Consider the following 27,496-nt stretch of genomic DNA (forward strand, 5'->3'; position numbering starts at 1 on the left):
GTGTAAACTTCACTTCATTGCGCTGTCTTGAACCATTTCAATATAAATTACAAGTTTATGTTTCTTTAAAGTGTTTGTGAACCCAATTAATAAAAAAAAAAATACCAATGGTTCACAAATATAATGTGCATTGATCAGTGGTGTATTAAGGTTCTGTGCTGCCCTAGGCCTGACTAAACTTGTGCACCCCCTAATTTACATATGACCCACCCCTTGCTGTGAAGGCCACGCCCTTTACTGTTTACGACCCGCCCTGTCATCCGTGATCCACAGACCACAAGTCTATCAGTGCCCATCAGCGTAGCCTCATCGATTCCCATACGTTCAGCATCATCAGTGCAGCTTTATCAGTGTCGCCTCATTACTACCCATCAGTGCAGCCTCATCACTGACCACTTTATGGGGGTGCCAGACTGATTTGCCTCCTGTACTCTGCCCTCTGGCCCAATTCACCCCATAAGACTGGCACCATACTAAAAGTGTAGCGCAAGCTGGTGGAGACCCTTTTCGTGCAGGACCCGGGAGAAGGCTGTTTTTTCGTGCAGGGTGCAGCTTTTTTGCTGCCCCCCTGCAAAGTGCCTCCCTAGGCCTGGGCCTTGTTGGCCTAGGCCAAGATACAGCACTGGCATTGATGTGCTGACAATTGTAATTGACAACCTAATCAATAGGAGGCCCCCACCATATCAATGTTGTCACCCCTTTATACCCACTCCTGTGCACAGTCTAATGCATGCTGTGCCCTCCCTGTCCTGTACTCATCAACCCATATCTCAGGTAGCAATACCTGCCAGGGCGGTCATAAGCGATTACCTAACAGCAGCTCCAGAAGAGAATCTTGCTGTTACCTAAGCACAGAGCAATCTGGTGACTCATAGTGAAGGACAGCAAGGTCAGCAACAACCTCAGGCTACGCAGGGAGTTTTTTTACAGTAAGGGCTATAAGATTGTGGAACTCTCTGCCACAAATGGTAGTAACTGCGGGGAGTATGGCTACTTTTAAAAGACTCTTGGACGTATATCTCAAGGATCAAAACATTCAGAGGTATGTGAAATGATTACATCCACACACACCTACATAGGTTTAACTGGATGGACTATCGTCTTTATTTAACCTCAACTACTATGTAACTATGTAACTGCCTTAGACTGAGACTTAGTACCCCCCACTGCCCATGAAGAGTACAGAAGTTGCATAACGGTCATGATAAAAATGGGATTTGTTGCATTTTTATGATGGATCTTATTGTGTTCACTGGTAAAATATAAGGAGAAAAGAAGATAGTTTACAAATGCTTTAACATCTGATACATTTCAGAAGTGTTTTATCATGTGATGAGGATTGTGTCAGTATCTTATGTGCTTCTTAAGAAGCAGTTTCAAGATTTTTCTGCTCACCATTATGGCTTTGGGCAGGTTGTCATTCTCACATAGGGTTGGCAATGACAGTCCAAACAGCTTTCCAGGAATTGAGGAGGTTGGAGAAAGCGGGATGTTGTCCAGATGAGTGTTAGAACCACGCCAAAAGGTCCAGTTTATGATAGACCTCTTCCTTTTAAATGGCTTCTGGCTTGAATCTGGGGAAAAAGTGAAAGCATTTAATGGAAATGCTGCACTCTAGTCAATTTAATATTTGTTTTCTTCCAGGGCAGTGACCACGTCTATCTAATAAAACACAATACACAGACCTGCTTTATATCGCCAAGATTTTTTTGACTGCGTACCAGAAATGATAGCAAACTGGATGCGTAAAACCTTAAAATCAGCTTTTGTTTTGACATCTTATTTTGAAAGCAGGCCCTGTGTTAAAACATCTAATGCCTGTGGGTAACAGACAGCTTGTCAATCGTTTTAAAGAGACAGTGCAAAGATGGCCTTCAGGCATAGAACTAAATACACATAAGAAATACATATTTGTGAACTGTCTACCTACCAAAAGACTTGTAATTCTGTTCATACTGTTCTTATTCAGGCACCTTGCAAGCAATATAGCCAAGTCATTGTAGTTAACCAGTGTAGCTTGACTAGGGGCTGCTCCTGCCTATGATTGGACAATAAATGAGCAGCAACCCAATGAGGAAGCCATAACACAACCCCCTCTGCTCTCTTCTCCTGTTATCAAATTCCAGTGTTAGTTTGACAGCACAATTCATTGCATTAAAAGCTGATTGCCGCATGCACTCCCACTTTCAGTCTGAATTCTGCTAGAAGACCGCAAGCTAAAATAACTGCAGATTCAAGAACTAGTAGAGGGTTTAAAAATATTTTTAATTTTTCGAAAGCATGCATAATTTAAGACTTAAGTAGTATTTTTTTTTATATCTGCATGGAGTTCAGTTTTTACATGTAGACTGTCTTAAAGTCTCACTCCAGGCAGAAAGAAAGAAAAAAAATAACCTTGCAGTGGGGTGCGAACCACACTGTAAATGTTACAATGCTCCTTACGTCTAGGGGTAGTGAAAAAGTGGTCTAAAATTTACATTATCCCTAGCTCCGGCAGGCTTCCAACTCACAATGTGACCAGTCCCCTAAAGCCTCTTCTCTTTGGCACTCCAGCTGGTGGTCACACACACACTGACGTCATGAAGTACAATGCATTCTATGTGGGAATGACATGGGTCTGCCTATAAGCAAGAGGGTCAAAGAGAGAACTGGAGTCTGCTGGAGTGAGGAATAAGATGTTTATTACACCATATTCCTTTACACCTAGACTTAATAAGTCTCTTGCAATGTTATTTTTTTTTTTTAACAGCCCAAAGTTCAGCTTTAAAGTCAACACTTGTTAGTTTTAGATACAGTGGGATTCTTAAAACCCCTGTCAAGCTTTTTGTCTGTGTCCCTTCAGGGTAGTAAGGGGAAACAGTTGTCTTCGGAGAAAGTGACTCCACTGGAAAATTTCACCTCACTTGTTCTAGGTACAACCACAACATTTTGGATTTCCCATCAATTTCTGTAATGGTCAAAAGGGTCACCATCCCAATCCCTCAGCAGGGACACAGAAATAACTTACTAACAGAAGTAACTCTATCTAAACTAAAAAAAATGTTTGGATTTAAATACTCTTTAGGGTCAAGGTATCCAGACCCTTAGGTCCAAAAACTGGTAATTAAGAAATAGCAAATATATGCCTTTGTTTATACTCATTGCTTAAGATCAGTAATGAAGGCTTTATCACAGAGGCCATTTACTAAAGTGATATAACAACTTCATCTATTTTGCAGCTTCCACTGGAGATATAGCCTATTACTACAGATGCTAGGATAACCAATCACGAAGACTAATAGTCTGTATCTAAGCCTCAGTTTTCTGATGTGAATACTATATATTGTTCAGTATCTTAGGTTTATAGACCTTTTACAGACACCAGAAGATATTAGTGTATACATACTATAACTAACTGCTATGGGTATGTTCCAAGTATATTCAATTTACAAACACTATATTTTAGTATTATGCTCGCACAATATTTTTTTCCAATAGTAATTTTTAGAACCTCTAAATACAATAAATATCACATTGAGTCACCTCCTTTTGTATTCACTGAAAGGCCCCACAAGTAGTTGAGAAAGAGTTGGACTGAGTTGACTTATATAGCTGAAGGAACTTGTTATATCACTTGGATCTTTTATTATGATACTCATAAATTGTGATAAATTACAATACACATACCTGAACATCAAAGAACAAACTTCATTTTAAAACTAGATTGTAATACACATAATGTAGGAGTATAGGATACAGTGCCTTGCGAAAATATTCGGCCCCCATGAACTTTGCGACCTTTTGCCACATTTCAGGCTTCAAACATAAAGATATAAAACTGTCATTTTTTGTAAAGAATCAACAACAAGTGGGGCACAATCATGAAGTAGAACGAAATTTATTGGATATTTCAAACTTTGTTAACAAATAAAAAATTGGACGTGCAAAATTATTCAGCCCCTTTACTTTCAGTGCAGCAAACTCTCTCCAGAAGTTCAATGAGGATCTCTGAATGATCCAATGTTGACCTAAATGACTAATGATGATAAATAGAATTCACCTGTGTGTAATCAAGTCTCCGTATAAATGCACCTGAACTTTGATAGTCTCAGAGGTCAGTTTAAAGTGCAGAGAGCATCATGAAGAACAAGGAACACACCAGGCAGGTCCGAGATACTGTTGTGGAGAAGTTTAAAGCCGGATTTGGATACAAAAAGATTTCCCAAGCTTTAAACATCCCAAGGAGCACTGTGCAAGTGATAATATTGAAATAGAAGGAGTATCAGACCACTGCAAATCTACGAAGACCTGGCCGTCCCTCTAAACTTTCAGCTCATACAAGGAGAAGACTGATCAGAGATGCAGCCAAGAGGCCCATGATCACTCTGGATGAACTGCAGAGATCTACAGCTGAGGTGGGAGACTCTGTCCATAGGACAACAATCAGTCGTATACCGCACAAATCTGGCCTTTATGGAAGAGTGGCAAGAAGAAAGCCATTTCTTAAAGATATCCATAAAAAGTGTCGTTTAAAGTTTGCCACAAGCCACCTGGGAGACACACCAAACATGTGGAAGAAGGTGCTCTGGTCAGATGAAACCAAAATCAAACTTTTTGGCAACAATGCAAAAAGTTATGTTTGGCGTAAAAGCAACACAGCTCATCACCCTGAACACACCATCCCCACTGTCAAACATGGTGGTGGCAGCATCATGGTTTGGGCCTGCTTTTCTTCAGCAGGGACAGGGAAGATAGTTAAAATTGATGGGAAGATGGATGGAGCCAAATACAGGACCATTCTGGAAGAAAACCTGATGGAGTCTGCAAAAGACCTGAGACTGGGATGGAGATTTGTCTTCCAACAAGACAATGATCCAAAACATAAAGCAAAATCTACAATGGAATGGTTCACAAATAAACATATCCAGGTGTTAGAATGGCCAAGTACAAGTCCAGACCTGAATCCAATCGAGAATCTGTGGAAAGAACTGAAAACTGCTGTTCACAATCGCTCTCCATCCAACCTCACTGAGCTCAAGCTGTTTTGCAAGGAGGAATGGGCAAAAATTTCAGTCTCTTGATGTGCAAAACTGATAGAGACATACCCCAAGCGACTTACAGCTGTAATCGCAGCAAAAGGTGGCGCTACAAAGTATTAACTTAAGGGGGCTGAATAATTTTGCACGCCCAATTTTTCCGTTTTTTATTTGTTAACAAAGTTTGAAATATCTAATAAATTTCGTTCCACTTCATGATTGTGTCCCCCTTGTTGTTGATTCTTCACAAAAAATTACAGTTTTATATCTTTATATTTGAAGCCTGAAATGTGGCAAAAGGTCGCGAATACTTTTGCAAGGCACTGTATATAATGCCCAATAATCATTGAATACAGGGTGACCTGATGTGCAAATCTTAATTAGATCCTGTATTTATTTATGGATGCCTGCCCCCTTCTCTGCCCTATAATTGGTCCATAACAGCCTCACTTACCAATTGTAAGAAGCAGTAGAAATTTGACAGGGTGCCCAATGTGTTGAATGTACCCATTCATCCAAAGAGCATTTCTGAGGTCAAGTACTGATGTTGGACAGGATAACCTGGCTCATGATTTGCATTATAATTTTTCTTTAGGTGGGTTGAGGTCAGAGCTCTGTGCATTATACTTCAGTTCCTCTAGACCTCTAGAACTCATCTAATCATGTTATTATGGAGCTGAATTTGTGCACCAAACATAATTGATTGGATAAGTGTCCACATACCTTTGGCCATATAGTGTAGATGTTATGGTCAGGCGTCCCCAAACTTTAGGGAATATAGTGTATATTTACAGAAATAGCCCCAAATTTTGGCCAGAGCCACAGAGGATGCAAGTATACTAGGAGCCATAATTATAAATATGAAAATCTCTGAAATAGCAGCATGGAGGTAGGTGCATATTATTACTTACCTATCCAGCAACTCTACCCAACGACCCTCAAACCTAAAAAGGAACCCCTAGACATGTTCTTGTTCTAGTTACAAGAGACTACATCTAAATCCATTAGGTCTACTCAATTTAACCTAAGCCCAGTTATACTTACCTTGATCTTAGTTAAAATTGTATGTGTCCAGATTCAACATGTTTATCACAGTATCTCAGGGTGGGTCCACCGTTTCTTATACAATGATTTTGTTCATTGAGATTTCTCATTTGGAGAACCGCAGTGGCCAGCGCTTGGAGCCCAAGAGAACCTAGCACGTTTTTATACGGATTAAGGGCCAATTAGAAAATAGGGATTCTGGCAGCCATAGCATGTTGGCCAATTATGTTGCTAGGTACAAGAAATGAATGCAAGAATAGTAACTGTAGTGCCACCCAGAGATCGGCTAAGATATTTCAAAGATAAGGAATGTTTATATTTGACTTGAGTATCAATTTATTATTGGACAGTGTGTCAGAGTCTCTCAAAGTGTTCTTGGAAAAATCCTCTTTGGGATTTATACATCTCCCAGGTTCCTGTCCTACACTTATCAGGACCTCTGATAATCTATCCACTCTGGGTTTTACCTCTTTTTTTGCAGGCCATTTAGGATCACCTGGAACTCAGAGCCATCGCTCTTCAGCCTGGGGAACAGACAGGTCATGTTTGTTTGAGCTAAAGAAAAAGCCTGGTGAAAACTGTGAATTGTGTTGGTGAGGTTGGCAAGTGGTAGACTTAGACAGCCTGATAGTTAGGATTGTCTTGTGTGTAGTCACTATTTCAGCTGAGCTGAGCTAAGTCTAGGTTTTATTTTGTTCTTTATTTTCCTCTGAAGCGCTGTACTGTACCTGTAAATATCACCAATAAACTCACCACTGTTTGACACTACATCCTTGGACAAGTATTTAGACCTTAAAAGGTTGCTCACTCCAGAGACCCATCCCTGGCAGCCACAAACCTCCTCTTCTGGGGTCCCCTGCTGGCACCCTGGGATTTTCCCCTTCTGTGTCTGCCGCCATGGCAAGCCACTTGCCATGGGGGCAGACATGGGTGCTCGCTTCGGAAGCCAGGCTGTATGTGTTTATAGAGATAGACAGTTGGGCTCTGCCCACTCCCCACTCTCTGCTCCCTGTATTTGACTTCTGAGAACAACAGGAGGCATTGTCTTCTGCTGCTGTCAAAGCCTGCAGAGAATCCATTAAGGTTAAAAAAACCTTTAGACTTTAGAATCACTTTAAGTATACAATGCTTCTGTATTTGCTTTAAGTACTGTATGCATTATATTGAGGACTAAAAATACAGTTAGTAATTGTATTATATTTTGGAATAAAGTAAATACAAACTATTGAATATGAATAATTCATATATTCCACTCACAGCCAGCAGGTGACCAGCTCTATAAGAGTGGAAGCTTTCTAGAAGCGTATATACAGTACATTTGTGAAAAAGACCTGAATTACATAGAAAACAGATTTAATAAATAATAATAATAATTGACTTATAGAAGATGGACACAACCCCTTATTCTCTTCTGCCAGTAAAAGGAGTGTATGGCCTAGTCAATTATACAGGGGCTGCCACTAAGCATACACACAGTACTGGATTTGCTTATTAGAAAGCACAGCATGCTTTGCCAAGTAAGAATATTATATGTTTGTTTGTAAAATAACAGTTTTATGAAAAAAAAAAAAAACTTAAAGGCTTGCAAAAGTCCAGGTTTGATTGATTAACTCAGCGTTACTCCTTTCTTGTATATCTACACTGAGTGCTTACTTCTAATTGGTGTGTGTTTTTATAGCATGACATCCCTCCCTGAAGTCCATGTACTGGAATTGTATATGTACAATATATTGGATTATTTCACCTTTGTATAATATGTAGACATTTATTCATTATATTTTATTCATGGATGCAGAAACTTGTACGTTGGTTTAGTTCTAAAATATCTTTTACAATCTTTTTTTTTTTTTTTTGTCACACCAGCTCTTTGTTTCATACTGTCCCCTACATTTCTGTGTTTATTGTGTGTGGTGGTATATCCTTTTCTGTGTTGTTTTATTGCACTGCTCATGGGGGGGGGGGGGGGGGTGTTGGGGTCCCCTGGCACCTCCTGCTGTGTTTTCCAGCTGTATATTTCCGGCGGCGCATGCTGGATGCTGAGCGTCCGCCGTCTGGTGTTGTTTCCGCCCTTTCCGCCCCATATATTAGATGGCTTCTTCTGTTTCTAGTGACGCCACTTTGGCCTCTGGCCGGAAGTTGTGTCATTATTGTGGGGGAATAATCGCCACCATTTTAGTCACTCACGGAAATCAGCCACGGACATCATCACCGGTCCTGGGGGGGGGGGGGGCGGTATTGGAGCTGACCTTAAGGGTATTTAGGCATCCCCATGCCTTTCTCCATTCTATGCCGCCACTTTGACACACCCAACTGGACCGCTTGCACATTTAGTGGTGTTCCTACTTGCCTTCATATACGGGTGAGCTCTGTTTTTTAATCCCTGGTGATAGTTTATTGAATTTCACCTTCTTCCTTGAGGTGTATATCTGCTGTAGTGGCTTTTTCCTTATAGAGACATACAATTTTTCTATACAGGGCCACCCTTTTCCTCTCCAAGCCACCTCGTGAACCTATGTGTAAGGGCCTTTCTGAAGTAATCTCTCCCTGTTAGCTGATATTCCTTTCTCCTCCTTGCATTCCAACCACCCTTGTTCAATTGGGACTAACATCTGTTGCAAGAAGTCTTATCACTGTAAGGATGAGTTGCTTTGGTATCTATTAGGTATCTATCTATGGTATCTATTAATTATGTATATGCTGTTGCTTTCTATATCTGCTTAGATTCTCATGTACTATACAGCATTATCCTTTGTATACAGTGGGTACGGAAAGTATTCAGACCCCCTTAAATTTTTCACTCTTTATTATATTGCAGCCATTTGCTAAAATCATTTAAGTTCATTCTTCTTCCTCATGAATGTACACATAGCACCCCATACTGACAGAAAAACACAGAATTGTTGACATTGTTGCAGATTTATTAAAAAAGAAAAACTGAAATATCACATGGTCCTAAGTATTCAGACCCTTTGCTGTGACAATCATATATTTAACTCAGGTGCTTTCCATTTCTTCTGATCATCCTTGAGATGGTTCTACACCTTCATTTGAGTCCAGCTGTGTTTGATTATACTGATTGGACTTGATTAGGAAAGCCACACACCTGTCTATATAAGACCTTCCAGATCACAATGCATGTCAGAGTAAATGAGAATCATGAGGTCAAAGGAACTGCCTGAAGAGCTCAGAGACAGAATTGTGGCAAGGCACAGATCTGGCCAAGGTTACAAAAAGATTTCTTCTGCACTTAAGGTTCCTAAGAGCACAGTGGCCTCCATAATCCTCAAATGGAAGACGTTTGGGATGACCAGAACCCTTCCTAGAGCTGGCTGTCCGGCCAAACTGAGATATCGGGGGAGAAGAGCCTTGGTGAGAGAGGTAAAGAAGAACCCAAAGATCACTGTGGCTGAGCTCCAGAGATGCAGTCAGGAGATGGGAGAAAGTTGTATAAAGTCAACCATCACTGCAGCCCTCCACCAGTCGGGGCTTTATGGTAGAGTGGCCCGACGGAAGCCTCTCCTCAGTGTAAGACACATGAAAGCCCGCATGGAGTTTGCTAAAAAACACCTGAAGGACTCCAAGATGGTGAGAAATAAGATTCTCTGGTCTGATGAGACCAAAATAGAACTTTTTGGCCTTAATTCTAAGCGGTATGTGTGGAGAAAACCAGGCACTGCTCATCACCTGTCCAATACAGTCCCAACAGTGAAGCATGGTGGTGGCAGCATCATGCTGTGGGGGTGTTTTTCAGCTGCAGGGACAGGACGACTGGTTGCAATCGAGGGAAAGATGAATGCGGCCAAGTACAGGGATATCCTGGACAAAAACCTTCTCCAGAGTGCTCTGGACCTCAGACTGGGCTGAAGGTTTACCTTCCAACAAGACAATGACCCTAAGCACACAGCTAAAATAACGAAGGAGTGGCTTCACAACAACTCCGTGACTGTTCTTGAATGGCCCAGCCAGAGCCCTGACTTAAACCCAATTGAGCATCTCTGGAGAGACCTAAAAATGGCTGTCCACCAACGTTTACCATCCAACCTGACAGAACTGGAGAGGATCTGCAAAGAGGAATGGCAGAGGATCCCCAAATCCAGGTGTGAAAGACTTGTTGCATCTTTCCCAAAAAGACTCCTGGCTGTATTAGATCAAAAGGGGGCTTCTACTAAATACTGAGCAAAGGGTCTGAATACTTAGGACCATGTGATATTTCAGTTTTTCTTTTTTAATAAATCTGCAACAATGTCAACAATTCTGTGTTTTTCTGTCAGTATGGGGTGCTATGTGTACATTCATGAGGAAGAAGAATGAACTTAAATGATTTTAGCAAATGGCTGCAATATAACAAAGAGTGAAAAATTTAAGGGGGTCTGAATACTTTCCGTACCCACTGTACATATTGGGGTGAGTATCCACCCCCCCCGGTTTTATGCTACATTGCTTCCCCCCCCTCCCCCCCTCCAGTCTGTTCAGCCCAGTGTAACTCCTTTTAGAGCCAGTTGAATTATTTACTTATTTATAAATGTATCATTCTTTTCTTTTTTCCCCCTTCTTGTGGGTGTCCTTGTCCATGCGATTTTCATTTTTTTTTGATTCCAGTATATATATATATATATATATATATATATATATATATATATATATATATTTATATGTGTGTGTGTGTTGTTTTTTTCCCCTCATATTACTGTATAGTAATATTGTGTTAGTATAATGTATTGTTTGTATTGTTTATCAGTGTTAAATCTTTAAATACCAAGTGGATCCTGAAAAAGCCCATCTTGGGTGAAACGCGCTTCAAGTGCTTTGCTGGCTGTATAATTGGCCTGGTAGCGTCTACTACATGCTTTTAGATACTATTACCTTTACCTTTTTAAATAATGGATAATACATTTATATTGATTTTACTTACTCTTGCTTTTGTATATGATTGTATGTTCTCTTGTTTTTGGCATGCTAAAATCCCCTACCTCCCCATACCTCCCCCCTTGGGGAGACCTGGGGAGACCTAAAGTTTGCCACTATTTGTATTTTTTTGGGGATTGTGCATTTTTTGTGTGCTCAAGACACCCTATCCAAACATTTAAATGTAAATATAATAAAACTAATTCTGTAAAATATTGGTCTACAAACTTAAAAAATGCAGAATCTAGGCTAAACTGTCATTTCATTTTTAGTGATGCCAGTTGAGCAAAGGATGAATTCCCATTTGCCTTGCTGAATTAGCCAATACAAAAGCATGGAGAGCAAAAAAATAATTTTGCTCCTTGGCTTGCAGAAATGATGGCTCTGACCTCACTATTCAAACTGTGGTGTGAGATTATATTTTAATTCAATGTGTATGTTTTTCCCTAAAAACGTTGCGAAAATATTGTATGTATCTCATTTTAATGGTAATAACATGCCTCATTTGCTCTAGTAAAAGCACACACTGCTGACATCCAAATACTTGCCTTTGTCCTGTGAGAGCATTGCAGCCAATTTATGTGTAAAATAAGAACAGCACTTTTGAATCCACCAACATAACAGCCCCACCAAAAAAAAGCTGGCCCAAATCTTTGACGTGTATGGTTACCGCCAAACGTTAGGAAGGACGGAAAATACAACCGTGTTCCTTTAACCCCTGTGGTAGCCAAGGATTTTAAAGGATCTCCATCTTGACAAACAGAAAAGGCTCATGTTGCACATTCCCCCTGAATATGACAGCAATCAGCCCCATATGTCATTGATAAAGAATTCAGGGTTTTTTTTCTTTTTCTGGGTGTGGTGTTTCTAAGACAGCTGAAATATGAATATCACAGTGTTTCTTTTTTCTTTTTATTATTCTATATATTTCAGTATTGGATTTGTACTGCCCCACTAGGGACTGGGTGGAAAGACCTTTACTGGAGGCTTTAACTTATAAAAATATTTCTCTACATAACCCTTCAGTAACCCTCTGACTTTTCAACACAGAGGTACAAAGTCAATGCTGAGTTTACAGCGTTGTATTGCAATTGACTTTTATGTGAAGCTCAGAAACAGAGAACAATAAAAAATACAAATAAAATGAACAACTTCCTTATGTCACCCAGTCCTTTATTTTACCTTAAGGGTCCATTAACACCTCTCTGTGTTACCATACTCATTAATGTGTGCTTTGTTAAGGCCACCTATTCACTTTTAACAAGACTCAATGCAGGCAAAAAAATAAACCTGGCTATTTTTGGCAATGCAGAACACCACAGCGCACAAAGCATTCACACCTGTGCATTGTGCTGTGCTAAAGCATACACGTATATGTACAGAGGTGCATTAGGGTACACAAGGTATATACACTATAATACCAAAAATATTGGGATGCCTGCCTTTACACGCACATGAACTTTAATGGCATCACAGTCTTAGTCTGTAGGGTTTAATATTGAGTTGGCACACCCTTTGCAGCTATAACAGCTTCAAATCTTCTGGGAAGGCTGTCAGCAAGGTTCAGGAGTGTGTCTATGGGAATGTTTGACCATTCTTTCAGAAGCGCTTTTGTGAGGTCAGGCACTGATGTTGGAGAGAAGGCCTGGCTCGCAGTCTGCGCTCAAATTCATCCCAAAGATGTTATATCAGGTTGAGGTCAGGACTCTGTGCAGGTCAGTCAAGTTCCTCCACCCCAAACTCACTCATCCATGTCTTTATGGACCTTGCTTTGTGCACTGGTCCAAATCATTTGGTAGAGGGGGGGATTATGGTGTGGATTTGTTCTTCAGGGGTTGGACTTTGCCCCTTAGTTCCAGTGAAGGGAACTCTTAAGGCGTCAGCATACCAAGACATTTTGGACATATTCATTCTCCCAACTTTGTGCAAACAGTTTAGGGTTGACCCCTTCCTGTAGCAACATGACTGCGCACCAGTGCACAAAGCAAGGTCTATAAGACATGGATGAGTGAGTTTGGGGTTCCCCAACATCAGTGTCTGGCCTCACAAATGCGCTTCTGGAAGAATGGTCAAACATTCCAATAGACACACTCCTAAACCTTGCGGACAGCCTTCCAAGAAGAGTTGAAGCCGTTATAGCAGCAAAGGGTGGGCCAACTCAATATTGATCCCTACAGACTATGACTGGGATGCCATTAAAGTTCATGTACGTGTAAAGGCAGGCGGCCCAATACTCTTGGTAATATAGTGTATATCATATATTACTTACCTTACTTAGTGTTGTGTTAAAGTTCATTAAACAATGGCTTTTAACTGATACATAACTGATACATAGAGAGTTGCTACCCAGCAAGAATAACTTGGCACAAATTTGTGGCAGTGTTGAATTGTAAGTCTGTTAACTTGCTGCACATTTTTGCTGGCAATTTGTACATGTAGCACTGCCCCCTAGAGGGCTGCTGAGAATTACACTTCTTGGGTCCCCTGGGTTACCATTAGCAACTGACAGTAGATAAATGGCATTAAAAGTTCTTGGCTCAGTCAATGATCAGTCCATGGGATGTAGTTTTTGTGTTTTATTTAGAACTGGGATAGGAGAAGGGATGAATGGGATACTCCAACTAATAACTGTGCACAATTCTGAGGACAACTGACTGTAGAACGTGGCAAGGCCGTTGCTTCACCTTGCCACTGAAGTGAAGATACGATTACTGTTCCCACTTGAATACTCTCTTCAAGGTTAATAACTTGGCACCCCCTTTACTCTCTTCAGGTTGAGATCTGAAGAAGGAGGCTACGCCTCCGAAACGTTGTCCTTAGCAACCCCATGCAAGTCATGCTCTGGGTCCCGATCGTGGAGTCTCCCTCTGCTTAACCGCATTGTCAGTTTCTCTGAGCGGCTATAGCATCCGGCTCTTGGAGGGTGTGCGGCGGCGGCTGGACCGTGCGCAGGCTCACCACATCGAGTCTCCTTGAGTAATCCGAGGCGGTTGGCTTAGCCGTACGATACTCACTGACTAGTGCAGGACGAACAGCTGAGCCGCCGAGGCTAGGAGGAGAGAGCCCTGTAAACATTATCGGGGGATATTTATTTCCATGCATGACTTCCTATCTGTTTGTGAGTACCTGTTTTTATGGCTTCTATTAACTTCAAATAAATGGTGTTACACTAGGGCGGTGTGCGCTCTGTTCCTTTATTTTTTGTACCCCCTTTACTCTCACTGCCTGTGTGCTGTCACCCGTCCGCTGACTCTAGCCACTGGAGTGGTCTCATTCCTGGGCAGACCCCTTGGCAAGCTTCAGTAGACTAATGGACACTGTTTTTCCAGAGTTTCTCTGCCTTCACCTCCACAGTCAGCTTCCACTGGACCTCTTGGTTCAGCCACACTTTCTGGTCCACTAGGCCGACTGCCTGTGACCCCCATCCACAGCAAACAGGAGGAGAGACAGCCGTCACCCTCCTCCTGAGACCTGGCTTCCCGTCCAAAGACCCCTGTCACATGTGCCCCTGGCTTTTATAACGTATCCCAGGATGCACCAATGTTTGTCTCAACCCACTGAGATAGTTACAAAAGCCTGTGTGTCACTGGCTGGGTTTCCTCCACTGTCCAACAGGCTCCCCTATTGGATACAGTGGGGACACTCCCTCAGTCCAGATGAATCACACCCTGGACACATGCAACAGGCATAACTACTAATCAGGCTCCCCTGATAAGCAGACAGAGCAACTATACTTTTCCTGCCTAGCACCTACCTAGGAGGGTGCTACATACACTTGCAGAGCACTTGAAGCACAAAATTTGCATAGCAATTTTCTAGCAAGATGACTATTGCACAACATAACTGAACCAGAACTTCCAGCAGACTTGCACAATGTTTGCAAAGTTGATCTGGAGTCATGCAATGTGGACTTACTGCAATTGTGCAACAAACCGGTGAAGCCTGCCAAGTCGATTAACCTTCCTAGCGGTATTCCCGAGCGTGACTCGGGGTAAGATTTTAGAGCCAAAAGCAGTAACCCCCAGTCACACTCGGGGTAGCGCTAAGAAGATCGCTGGATGCTGGAAGAGGTTTTACTTACCTTTTCTCCGGGATCCAGCAAAGACTGCAAGCGGTGTGCGGCGGCGGAGCTTCCTCCCGATCGTCTGCGAGCCCCGGCTTCCGTCTCCGGCGACGTGACGTCCGCCGGGGGGTGGAACCGGCGGCAAATTCAAATGTAAAACACACCAAACACACTGATACCTTTCAAAATAAAATAAAATCCCATTACATTGCCCCCCAGTGCCCTTTCCTGCAGTTTTACTGTACTTTTTATGTAAATATATGTATATATATATATACATATATATATATATATATATATACGTATATATATATATATATATATATATATATATATATACATATATATATATATATATATATATATATATATATACGTACATACATATATATGTATATATATACATATATATATATATACACGTATATATATATATATATATATATACGTAATTCTTGTGAATGAGCAGCCCAAACCAACTGTATACATTATATATATATATATATATATATATATATATATATATACGTATATATATATATATAATATATGTATACATAATATATGTATACATACATATATATATATATATATATATATATATATATATATAATATATATAATGAATGTATACAGTTGGTTTGGGCTGCTCATTCACAAGAATTGCATGCAAAATAATGGTACCGCTTTCAGCACCTAAAATCCAAAAGAATCATACCGCCAGGGAGGTTAATAGCTTAGCAAGTCATTTTCAAACTTGCAGTTTTATCGCTTGCTATTTAGGAAATGGGCCATAAATCTGAACTTTAAGCAATGAACTATACACACACAGGTGAAATACATATACTGGAGCTGTTTTACTTCCCATAGGATTGTGTTATTCTGCATCTAGTTCTAAAATGTACAATGCTCCATCAAAAAGCAGAGCTCTATATGGCAGACCAGAAGACTTTCCAGGTCTAGTGCCCAGCCTGTAACTGGACAGTAAAAGGAAAAGCAGTAGATTGATAAGCTTGTCTCTGCTTACTCCTTCTGTCAGCATTGTTCCCGTTAGCACCTGAGCACTGCAGTACAGCTGATTGGCTCCTTGAGCTACGCTGATCGCTAATTCTGCTCTCCTCTATGGGAAGATAGGGTGAAAATGAACTGCCTATCCATTTTTATCTGATCATATCTGATATGATCTGTCAGACGGATGGAAAATATTGACAAATGAAAAATAGGACAACAATCTGTCTGGATTTTGTGGACAGGATCGAATCGTATGGTGGCACATGTCAGCGGACATGTCACTACGGACATCTGCCGCTCCATAGGGGTGAATGGATCAGGTCTGTCTGTCAGTTTTTCAGCCCGTGTGAAAGGGCCCTAAGAGTTTTTTTCTCATTGTGTAGCCCGAGGGGAAATATCATATAAAAGCCGGGTTCTTAGGAAAACTTTACCCCATCAAGGTCTACAAACATTAATAGAAGCCTGCACATGGTTGATATACCAATGATCCTCGTCCTGTCGTAAATGATGAAGAGGTGAGTGCACTTCAGGAAGAAACTGGTATCCTTACACATGTGCATGCACATAGGTCTTCTTATCATATTTAGCTCTCACAGATGCAGTTTAACTCATGTTCTCATTGCCTGGACTGCTCAGGGCTGGAGTCGTTTTTATTGGCTGCACTTTGCCTCTTGCATGAGCCTGACCAAAACATGGGAAATAAATGCAATCCCACAAGCATGATTCAGACATTTAGGTTAATTACTATTCTGTCTATCAGGGTTTCATATGAAGCTGCAGTGCTGGAGGACATAATCACTGCTCTATACCTTGGTCAGACCAAGCAGTGAGAACTAGGATCTGTCTACATATGAGGTCTGTAATTCTTCTGCCAAATTTTATAAAGTTAATTGGGTCAGATAGGATTCCAAATTTTTCAAAAGTACACAGACCCTTTAAACTGTTTCGCTACATTCAGAAGAACCTAATTTATTTATTTATCCTTAAACCTTGTCCAGTCACACATAGAAAAAATATCGATAAACTAAGCAGAAATAGATCTATCTTTAGCATCTGGCTCATATGGGAAGGCTAGACATTGCACATGACAATGGACTTTAAAGGTCAACCTCCATAGACTAAGTTATAATTAGCCTGCCCGTGGAAGCTGCTTACCTACTGCCATGGGGCATTGCGATCAAAAGCTGTGTATTGGCTGCTTAACTCCTTCATCTGTGCATTTTATTGCAATACATTTCTATATGTAAAAGGTGTTTTAAGTAGCTGGCTTTACAGCAGAAGATTCTAGAAAAGTGATATATTGTGAAAATCTTATTTATATACAGATCAAAAGCCTATGTGCTTACTTGATATGTAAAATGAAATACCATCAACAAGGGTGCAGCAACTAGTGGAACCATTGTGGGTGGAGGATGGTCAACTGCTCCTGCAGCAGCAAAGGTGAAGAAGGTTTGTTGACATCTCCTGTGCTGCTGCAGAAAGTTGAGTGCGTCTACTTTGATGGGTGTATTACTTAGGTAGACATTTTCCTAAACTACACAATTGGTTAGCCAATAGCCTGGTTGGTTGATGCAGTCATTTAGGACAGGTGGAACTGCATAGACTTGATTTAGCTCTTCCAGCTCAAGCTCCCAAGTTGATCAACACATGAGCAAGATGCCTGAATTTTTACAGATTATTGTGATTTAATGCATAGTGGCGGTATTAATGCAAATAAACCTGCACACCCTGCTAATCACCAGCAGCTAGCTTAAACACTGGCAAGAAATACAATCCTTCAAATCACCCACTGCTGTGTTTGACCATTGAAGATCCATACTTGTCGGTAAGAGTCAGTGTGTGGTGGAGGCTCTATCTCACTACTTTGCAGTTTCCAATACCTGGGTGGAAGTTCGTGCTCTAAAACTTCTTGGATTATCTTCATGCATGTCGGACTTTGATGAACATGTTTCATACTATTGTGTTTTACCTTAACTAGCGCTGCTTGTGTGTATATTATATCATAGTGGTGGTATTGCCATGGCATAGCTCTATGTGTTGGGAAACTTGGCGTCTGTACGTTGTTTGATTTTTTCATTTTTATATTATATGTTTTTTGTTTGTCTTTTTGTGAAGCATAGTCAGCTGTACACCTATCTGTTGATTGTGCATGTTCTCTGATGCTGGGGTTTACTTACTCATTTTCCCCAAGTAAAAAACAATCTGACAAAAAAAAAAAAATTACAGAAACTTTTAGCACCTTGGATATTTAAGGCTGCTAAATGGAACTAAATATACTTTTCACAATTATGGAGTCCGGGCATGTATTATTTTTGGTAATCCAGTAAACAAACTACAATTTTTTTGCAAAATTTTAAACCTACAAAAATGGTCAACAATTTTTTTCATGAAAACTGCAGGTAAACAATAGGTTCTCTTTACTAACTAAACTGTGGAATGCTGCCCCTTCCCCTTTCCCTCCACACACAGAAGAATATCAATATAGAAAGAGAGAAACATGTATTTCGAAGTAAACATATATCGGGATGGATTTTTAAATATTCCCTGTTGTGGTAATTGGAAGCGGCCTCAGAGGACGGTTTCCTGAAAATGTTACTTTTCCGAACATGTGTAAACATGCCGTAAATTCTAGGAAAATACTTCAGGCTGCTGGAATGTGCCGTTCTCATTATGTCAGCTCGCAGGAATAACACTCAGTAGGCTGAAAGGGCCCCTGTAACAAGCATCACTCACCAGTTAGCGGATGGCATATGGCCATACGGCTGGGCTTCAGTATGAACTGACACTGCATCTCCCGAGGAAGCTGTTCCATGAGGAAGGGCTCCTCCAGATTTAAGGGACAGGTAGGCTCCTTCCCTGCCTGGAGTTGTGGCAGTGCGTCACGAATATGGCTCATTTTTATTGAGAATGGGTATTCATGCCCTGAAGAAAGACACAAAAATTACAGTGTAAAAGATATTGACCATCCATGTAATATATATTATATATATATATATATATATATATATATATATATATATATATATATATATATATATGTATATAGTTATTATGCATCTACAATTAATGTTAGCTAATTTAGCTGTTATTGTCTATGAGGTTGTATCAAACACCACTGGGTTATATCTGCATTATTTTTAATGCTACATTTGGAAATCAAGTGGAAATCAGTAAGGTCTGTGACAACTGGGGGTGAATGCAGTAATCAGTGGTCAGTCTAAGCTGACCTTTTTCTGGCCAGGTGCTTACTTACCTCTTTTGTCTATTGGGTGTTAGCTTGAAGGCATGGGTAGCACTAACTTTTTCCCACTACAGATGTATACAATATGGTAGGCTGCCCCTGTCGAAGGGGGTGAGTAAGAAAGTAGGTAATGTGTTCCCATCAGAGAGCCACCTTACATCAGGTATTCCCATCAGAGTGCCCACTTTCATCAGGTTTCTGCAACGGAAGGCCCCCTTACATCTGGTGTCTCCCATCAGTGTGCCCCTTAAATAATTTGTCCCCATTAGAGTGCCCTATTATATAAGGTCCTTTTGTTGTCCCCATCAGAGTGCCCCTTAACAAAAAATGTGCCTATCAGCGTGCCCTTACCAGAATGTGTGCCCCTTAACAGAAAATGTGACCCTGTAAATATCACACCCCACATACCTTGAGGGTAGGAGGCGGCAGAGGTTGCAGGCTGCAGCGGGCGTTAGCTGCAAGATAGCATATCTCACAGCCAGCAAGGAGTGGGAGCCAAGACCCACAAGATAGCGAGCAGCAGGGGGTGAAATGCGCACGTGATGTCACACCTTAACTCGCAGCCTGGCAGGGAGAGTGAGCCCGGAGCCACAAGATAGTCAGCAGCAGGGGGCGAGGCACACACACAATGTCATTGGTTGCTGGGACGCCCACAGTCCCAGCTACCAATGACTGCTGAGTGGCAGAAATGAGGCACTACACTGGCTTCCTGACAAACCGGACAGGGGCTTCGCTTGGTCCGTGTTCAGACCGCGGGTCACCATTTAATGACGGCTGTTTTAGTGGATGTGTGGGTTTGTCCTTTAAAGCCCACCAAAACCAATTTAAAGCAGAATTTAACTTGATCTTTGCCAGTAAAACAAAAAGGATCAAACATTGCTATGAATGCATACCTCGAGATAGGAACGAAGGACATTTATTAGCTAAAGTATGTAGGCATAGGAACCCCCCCCCCCCCCCCACCCCCAGCCAAGGAGAATTATATGATCTAACGATTAGGTAAAGCCTCAAGTGCTTTTTTTTTTAACAACTATTCCTTTATAGTGGCTTCTGAAATTTCCAAATGCAGCAATTTAGAAATCAGATGAAAGATTTAGCACAGGAAAATACTTTTTGAAAAATAATAGTGAATTTTGTATACAGCTATATAGATCAGATCAAAATGAGGGACAAATGAGGACAGAGGGACATAGGGACTTTGTTCCAAATCAGAGACAGTTGTGAGCTATGTGAATTTTCAATTAAAACTCACTCGACCATTATTTCCGCAGCCTATAGTTTACTCTTGCATATTCTCTGAAAAGCTAGTTGATAGATTTTCAAAGTGCGACTAAGCAGTCACTTGTCAGGTGCTCAGGAGGGAATCCTGTTGCCTCTTAAATGTCTGTTTTTTTCTTTTTTGTTGCCAAAACAGCAATTTTTAATGGGACTAATGAACTGCAATCGTGAACCAAGCATGTGGCTCATGGTTTGCGGTGATGCCCCATTGATTTGAATAGCCAAATTTGACAGGCGGTGCCGCCACCTGTCAACTCAACATGCCCTTGCTAAGTTTTCCTTGGCTGCGTTGCAAAGCATTATTGTTTTGGCATGTGAACAGCAACTTCCGGCTGTATTATAGGCTTATAGGTGGGTGGTCGTAGGGCAGTAAAACAGTTGCTCAACTGCCTTTTTTAAATGCCACTCCCAAGCCACCCTTGTGAAAGAGGCCTTAGTTTTTTTTTACAAAATTATTTTGTAATGCTGTCTTGAGCTTCTCTTCTCATGCCCCATATTAGTAAGGGCAGGGGATTCGGATATGTATTCACTTCCTGGAATTCATTCCGCCCTCACTCAGATGAGGAGCATGTAAGCAAGCAGATGCTGCAAAAAGTCCCTTCTCTCACTGGTGTCATAATCCCACAAGCAAAAGAAAAAACCCTGAAGACTGCTGGGATGTATGATGATGATATCCCTGGAGTCTGCAGGTTGGAGCAATAATGTCATTTCAGCCTAGGCCATGAAGGCGGAAACAGATTGAAAACATGCCTAAAAATTGTATTAAACAGTAAATAAAAATACAAGTTCCAATTTATTTTCAAAGTAGAAGAGACTGAGGATTACTAAAATGTAATATTGCATGTCAGAGTTTAGGTTTGTCTTTCCCATTAACACCAATTCATTTTGACAAAATTAAAACATTTCACCAAAATCTCCCAGTTTAGCCGATCCCTACTGGCCATCTTAAACATTTTTTTAGCAGGAACCTGGGGGAATGCAGTCCTGGCACCTCCAGCACTGAATATATACAAACCTGATTACAAAAAAGTTGGGACACTGTACAAATTGTGAATAAAAACAGAATGCAATGATGTAGAAGTTTCAAATTTCAATATTTTATTCAGAATACAACATAGATGACATATCAAATGTTTAATCTGAGAAAATGTATAATTTTAAGGGAAAAACAAGTCGATTTTAAATTTCATGGCATCAACACATTTCAAAAAAGTTGGGACAAGGCCATGTTTACCACTGTGTGGCATTCCCTCTTGTTTTAATAACAGTCTGCAAATGTCTGGGGTCTGAGGAGACAAGTTGCTTAAGTTTAGGAATAGGAATGTTGTCCCATTCTTGTCTAATACAGGCTTCTATTTGCTCATCTGTCTTAGGTCTTCTTTGTCTCATCTTCCTTTTTATGATGCGCCAAATGTTTTCTACAAGTGAAAGATCTGGACTGCAGGCTGGCCATTTCAGTACCCGGATCCTTCTTCTACGCAGCCATGATGTTGTAATTGATGCAGTATGTGGTCTGGCATTGTCATGTTGGAAAATGCAAGGACTTCCCTGAAAGAGATGACGTCTGGATGGGAGCATATGTTGTTCTAAAACTTGAATATACCTTTCAGCATTGATGGTGCCTTTCCAGATGTGTAAGCTGCCCATGCCACACGCACTCATGCAACCCCATACCATCAGAGATGCAGGCTTCTGAACTGAGCGCTGAGAACAACTTGGCTTGTCCTTGTCCTCTTTAGTCCGGATGACATGGCATCCCAGTTTTCCACAAAGAACTTCAAATTTTGATTCGTCTGACCACAGAACAGTTTTCCACTTTGCCACAGACCATTTTAAATGAGCCTTGGCCCAGAGAAAACGCCTGCGCTTCTGGATCATGTTTAGATATGGCTTCTTTTTTGGCCTATAGAGTTTTAGCCGGCAACAGGGAATGGCACGGTGGATTGTGTTCACAGACAATGTTTTCTGGAAGTATTCCTGAGCCCATGTTGTGGTTTCCATTACAGTAGCATTCCTGTATGTGATGCAGTGCCGTCTAAGGGCCCGAAGATCACGGGCATCCAGTATGGTTTTCCAGCCTTGACCCTTACGCACAGAGATTGTTCCAGATTCTCTGAATCTTTGGATGACATTATGCAGTGTAGATGATGATAACTTCAGTAGTTCGATATCAGTTTTTGCAGATGACACAAAATTGGCCAGAGCAATAACTGCACAGCATGAAGCAGATATCCTACAGAATGACCTGGACAAAATTACAGAGTGGGCAACGACATGGCAAATGAGGTTTAACGTGGAGAAGTGTAAGGTTTTGCACTTGGGGACTAAAAACATAAAAGCACAATACACGTTAGGAGGGGAACCCTTGGGGGAATCAAAAATGGAGAAGGATCTGGGAGTCTTGGTTGATGATAGATTAGGCAACAGCATGCAATGTCAAGCGGCAGCTGCCAAAGCCAGCAGAATATTAGCATGCATAAAGAAAGGGATGTATTCCAGAGATAAGACTATAATCCTTCCACTTTATAAAACTCTGGTCCGACCGCATCTGGAGTATTCTGTCCAGTTCTGGTCGCCAGTCCTCAGGAGGGATGTGTTGGAGCTGGAGAGAGTCCAGAGAAGGGCAACTAAACTAATTAGGGGATTGGAGGACCTTGACTATGAAGAGCGTCTACAATCGCTCGATTTATTCTCCCTGGAGAAGAGACGTCTGAGGGGGGACATGATAGCAATTTATAAATATCTTAATGGGGATCCCAGCTTAGAAAAAAAGCTGTTCATTTGAAGGGATTGCATGAGGACTCGAGGGCATACAATGCGATTAGAGGAGAAGCGTTTTAACCTCAGGCAACGTGGGGGGTTCTTTACTGTTAGGGCTACAAGATTGTGGAATTCTCTACCACAAGAGGTGGTTTCTGCGGGTAGTATGGTGGCTTTCAAAAGACTCTTAGACTTACATCTCAAGGATCAGAACATTCAGGGGTATGTGAGATGATTACAGCCACACACACCTACACAGGTTGAACTGGATGGACTATTGTCTTTATTCAACCTCACCTACTATGTAACTATGTAACTATGTAACTATATGTAACTATGTAACTTCAAACTCTTTGTAATTTTTCTCTGAGAAACTCCTTTCTGATATTGCTCCACTATTTTTCGCCGCAACATTGGGGGAATTGTTGATCCTCTGCCCATCTTGACTTCTGAGAGACACTGGCACACTGAGAGGCTCTTTTTATACCCAATCATGTTGCCAATTGACCGAATAAGTTGCAAATTGGTCCTCCAGCTGTTCCTTATATGTACATTTAACTTTTCCGGCCTCTTATTGCTACCTATCCCAACGTTTTTGGAATGTGTAGCTCTCATGAAATCCCAAATTATCCAAAATTTGGCATTTCAAAATGTCTCACTTTCAACATTTGATAAGTTATCTATATTATATTGTGAATACAATATATACAATATACAATTTGTACAGTATCCCAACTTTTTTGGAATTGGGTTTGTATATTGCCAAGCAGTTTTGGTGGTGTGCTGGAGGGTCTATTGTCACTGGGGGGATCCATTGTTGCAGGAGAGTTCTATTACTGTTGGTGGGGGGAACTTTTGCTGCTGGGGGAGAATTCCTGTAGCAGGAGGGGTCTATTGGTGGTGGCTGCTGGAGAATCTATTAATGCTGGTGGGGGTAGATTGTTGCAGGTATTCGTGGTGGCTGCTGGAGAGTCTATTAATGCTGGTGGGGGTCTATTGTTGCAGGAGGCGTCTATTGGTGGTGGCTGATGAAGAATCTATTATTGCTGGTGGGGGTCTATTGTTGCTGGGAGGAATTTTGTTGTCAGGGGTCCATTATTGCTGGGGGAATTTATTATTGCTGGGGGGGGGGGGGGTAGTCTTTAGTTACTGGGAGGGATCTATTGTTGATGTGAAGAACTATTTTTGTTGAGGAGGTCTATTGTTGCTGGGAGGGATGTATTTTTGCTGGGGGGATCTATTGTTGCTGGGGGTCTTTTTTTACTGGCTGCAGGGTACCTATTTTAATGCCTTTCATTAACAAGTTCTAAATAACTAATTCATACCAAAAATGCTACTGGGTTCTGTATTCTCTAAAAGGAGCTGTACTGGGAGGTGGGTAGGGGGTGGAACCTGAAGATGGTGTTTGGAGTTGGATTTTGGGGGCGACGATAAGGGGTTACTTAGAAGGGTTAGTACCTGCACCTATTCTCTGAGAAAAAAGCCCTGGTGTATATACACCTGATTTTAAGCCTAATGAGAGTAGGAAAATAACTGATCTGAAAAACGTTATTTTGTATTTGCACTTATGGATCGTAGTTATTTGTTATCAAAAATGTAGGTCCCATTCTCTTTTTAGTACATACGCTGTCATTGCTTACTGAATACACTGAAACTATTTCCGCACTCATTAGCTTTCATTTGTTATTACTGGCACAATTTTTCCTTGATTTCATAAGGGTTATTCTCAATATTTATCTGTTATATTTTGATTAATGTAATCTGTTTTGCTTCAAGTGCCCTGGAAACTTTATACATCTGTCGAGGAATGTTTCATGTGCCAATATTTTTTGTTTTAATATTAGCGCTACTTTTTTTTTTTAGTACAACACAGCATGTCTGCGGGATCTTGATGTTCGGGGCATGGAGAGCGCGCACGTCCCCTAAGCCCTTCACATGCTTGTTGCTTGAGTGGCCTGAGCGCTGGGTGCATGGGCACAGGGACTTGTCTATGTGTTTATACAGTATGTAAATACAGATTTTTAGAAGTTCTATATTTGCACATGAACCATTGAGGGGGAAGAGATGATCTATATGGGGTGATGTAATTGCCTTACACTGGAGCCAAATAGAGGTTAGTATGCCTGCATCCCAAAATCAATACATACAACAGGAAAAACCCTCTTGGTGGGACTTTTAAGGGCAATGGGTAGACAAAGTATGAATCTCAAAAAAGTATAAGAAAATATAGGAAAAGATAAAATATATATCTTATACTTTTTTGAAATTCATACTTTGTCTACCCATTGCCCTTAAAAGTCCCACCCAGAGGGTTTTTTCCTGTTGTATTTATGGGAGGATGGGTCACTTCACCTAAATTTAAAGGGGTTGTAAAGTCAGAAAGTTTTTTTTATCTTAATGCATTCTGTGTGCAGCAGCCCCCCTCAGCCCTTCCCCCTTCAATGCTTTCCTGAGCCTGAACTTTTTCCAAGGATATCCACAACTGCCTCAGCTGTCCGGGACTCTATCTCCTGATTGGCTGAGACACAGCAGTGGCACCATTGGCTCCCGCTGCTGTCAATCAGCCAATCAGGAGAGAGGGGGCGGGGACGAATGGCAGCGCCATGCCTAAATGGATACCCAAGGCAGCAGCTCGGATCGGGTGTCCCCATAGCAAGCTGCTTGCTGTGGGGGCACTCAACTGGAGGGAGGGGTCAGGAGCTCCAGCCAGGGACCCGAGAAGTGGAGGATCTGGGCTGCCCTGTGCAAAATCAACTGCACAGAGGAGGTAAGTATAACATGTTTGTTAGTTTAATAGAAAAAAAACAAGACTTTACAAACACGTTAATAAACTATTTAAACAGTGAATACTTTAGGATCTAGTAAATCTAATTTAAGGCCAGCTTCACAACAATGTGGTGCGATAACATACGCACATTAATGCGCATTGAATTATGGCAGCCCATGCATTTTGAAGGGCTGCCAATGCACCCTGGCAAAGAAGAAACCACACCTGATACTGTTTTGGGAACACATTGCTTTAGTTTGTTGAGTGACAGTCAATCTACAGTCAAGCACCAGTTCCAGGCATTGCAGTAACGAGTCTATTAAAGTGCCCAATAATGTAATGCAAAGGTGTGAAGCTGGCCTAAGCTTATTTACAAAATATATTTGGTGCTTTATCGATGAAGTGCATTTTTTTAAGCTATGATTTATGCTAACTATGGAGATCAGGATACATTTGAGTCAAAACTATTTTTATAAAGGGGTATATGAGTTTGCCATAGCCTCACATGAAAAAACTGCCTACCAGCAGACTTGTAGACATTAAAATGAAACTCTAGCCAAAAATGTATTTTTAGTTTGGATACAGAGGGGATTCACTTCCTGAAAATTGACTTTAACCCAATATTATCAAAAGATTATCCTGATTAACAAAATGTTGAAGCATAAATAATAAATGACCACAGCAAAGGGAAAACCCTTTTAGTGGTGAGGGACAAATAAACATTTAAACATAATCATACTCTTTTTAAAGAAGCAGTTGAAAATTGCATCCTTCATGCACTTAGCACTTGGCCCTGTTTAGATCTGTTTAGTGGTTTGCAAATAAAACCACATTTTTTTTTGTTTGTTCTGTGATATAGCTCCACCCAAGGCTAAAGCCCAATTTATGTGCATTGCTATAGAGGAACTACAACCAGCATTGAAGATACAGCTCCCTCTGCATTCTGCAGCTCTGCCATCTAACCTTTCCTGCTGAACCATTCTATATTTAGTGTGTATCCAGCTTTAAGGTGTTACTACTACTTCAAATGTGAAGTAAATTGATAATCCAAAAGGGACTTTGACACCCCTTTGTAATGCTCCCAACAGATGTATAGACATGGGTTATCACCACTGTACTTCCCAATGGACACAAGAAACTGTCATGTAACATAGACTTTATGGCCAAAAGCATGTGGACACTTCTCCAAATAAATGAGTTCAGGTGTTTCCAACGAAGTGCACAGTTTATGCTACAGACAGCATACAAAGACATTTAAGTGTGTGACTCTTTTCTGTTCAAGTGTGACTGTGCCCCTATGCAGAAGGCCAGGTCCATAAAGACATGGCTTGATGAGTTTGGTGTGGAGGAACTGGAGTAGCTTGCACTGAGCTCTGACATCAACCCTATTAAATGCCTCTGGGATGAACTGG

At 41.1% G+C, this 27,496-nt stretch overlaps 1 protein-coding gene across 1 annotated transcript in view; it reads right to left on the reverse strand.

The window, feature by feature from the left end:
* The window catches only part of ARHGAP20 (Rho GTPase activating protein 20), a 211,706-nt gene that overhangs the window by 22,346 nt on the left and 161,864 nt on the right, over positions 1–27,496 (reverse strand). Inside the window, exons 9-10 of the mRNA XM_082244937.1 lie at positions 18,772–18,960; positions 1,396–1,574 (exon numbers count right to left, since the gene is read on the reverse strand). Coding sequence (XP_082101063.1) covers positions 1,396–1,574; positions 18,772–18,960 — 368 coding nt within the window. The remainder of the gene's footprint in view (positions 1–1,395; positions 1,575–18,771; positions 18,961–27,496) is intronic.

Source organism: Pelophylax lessonae (genome assembly GCF_965119305.1).
Source record: "Pelophylax lessonae genome assembly, chromosome: 2".
Lineage (NCBI taxonomy): Eukaryota > Metazoa > Chordata > Amphibia > Anura > Ranidae > Pelophylax > Pelophylax lessonae.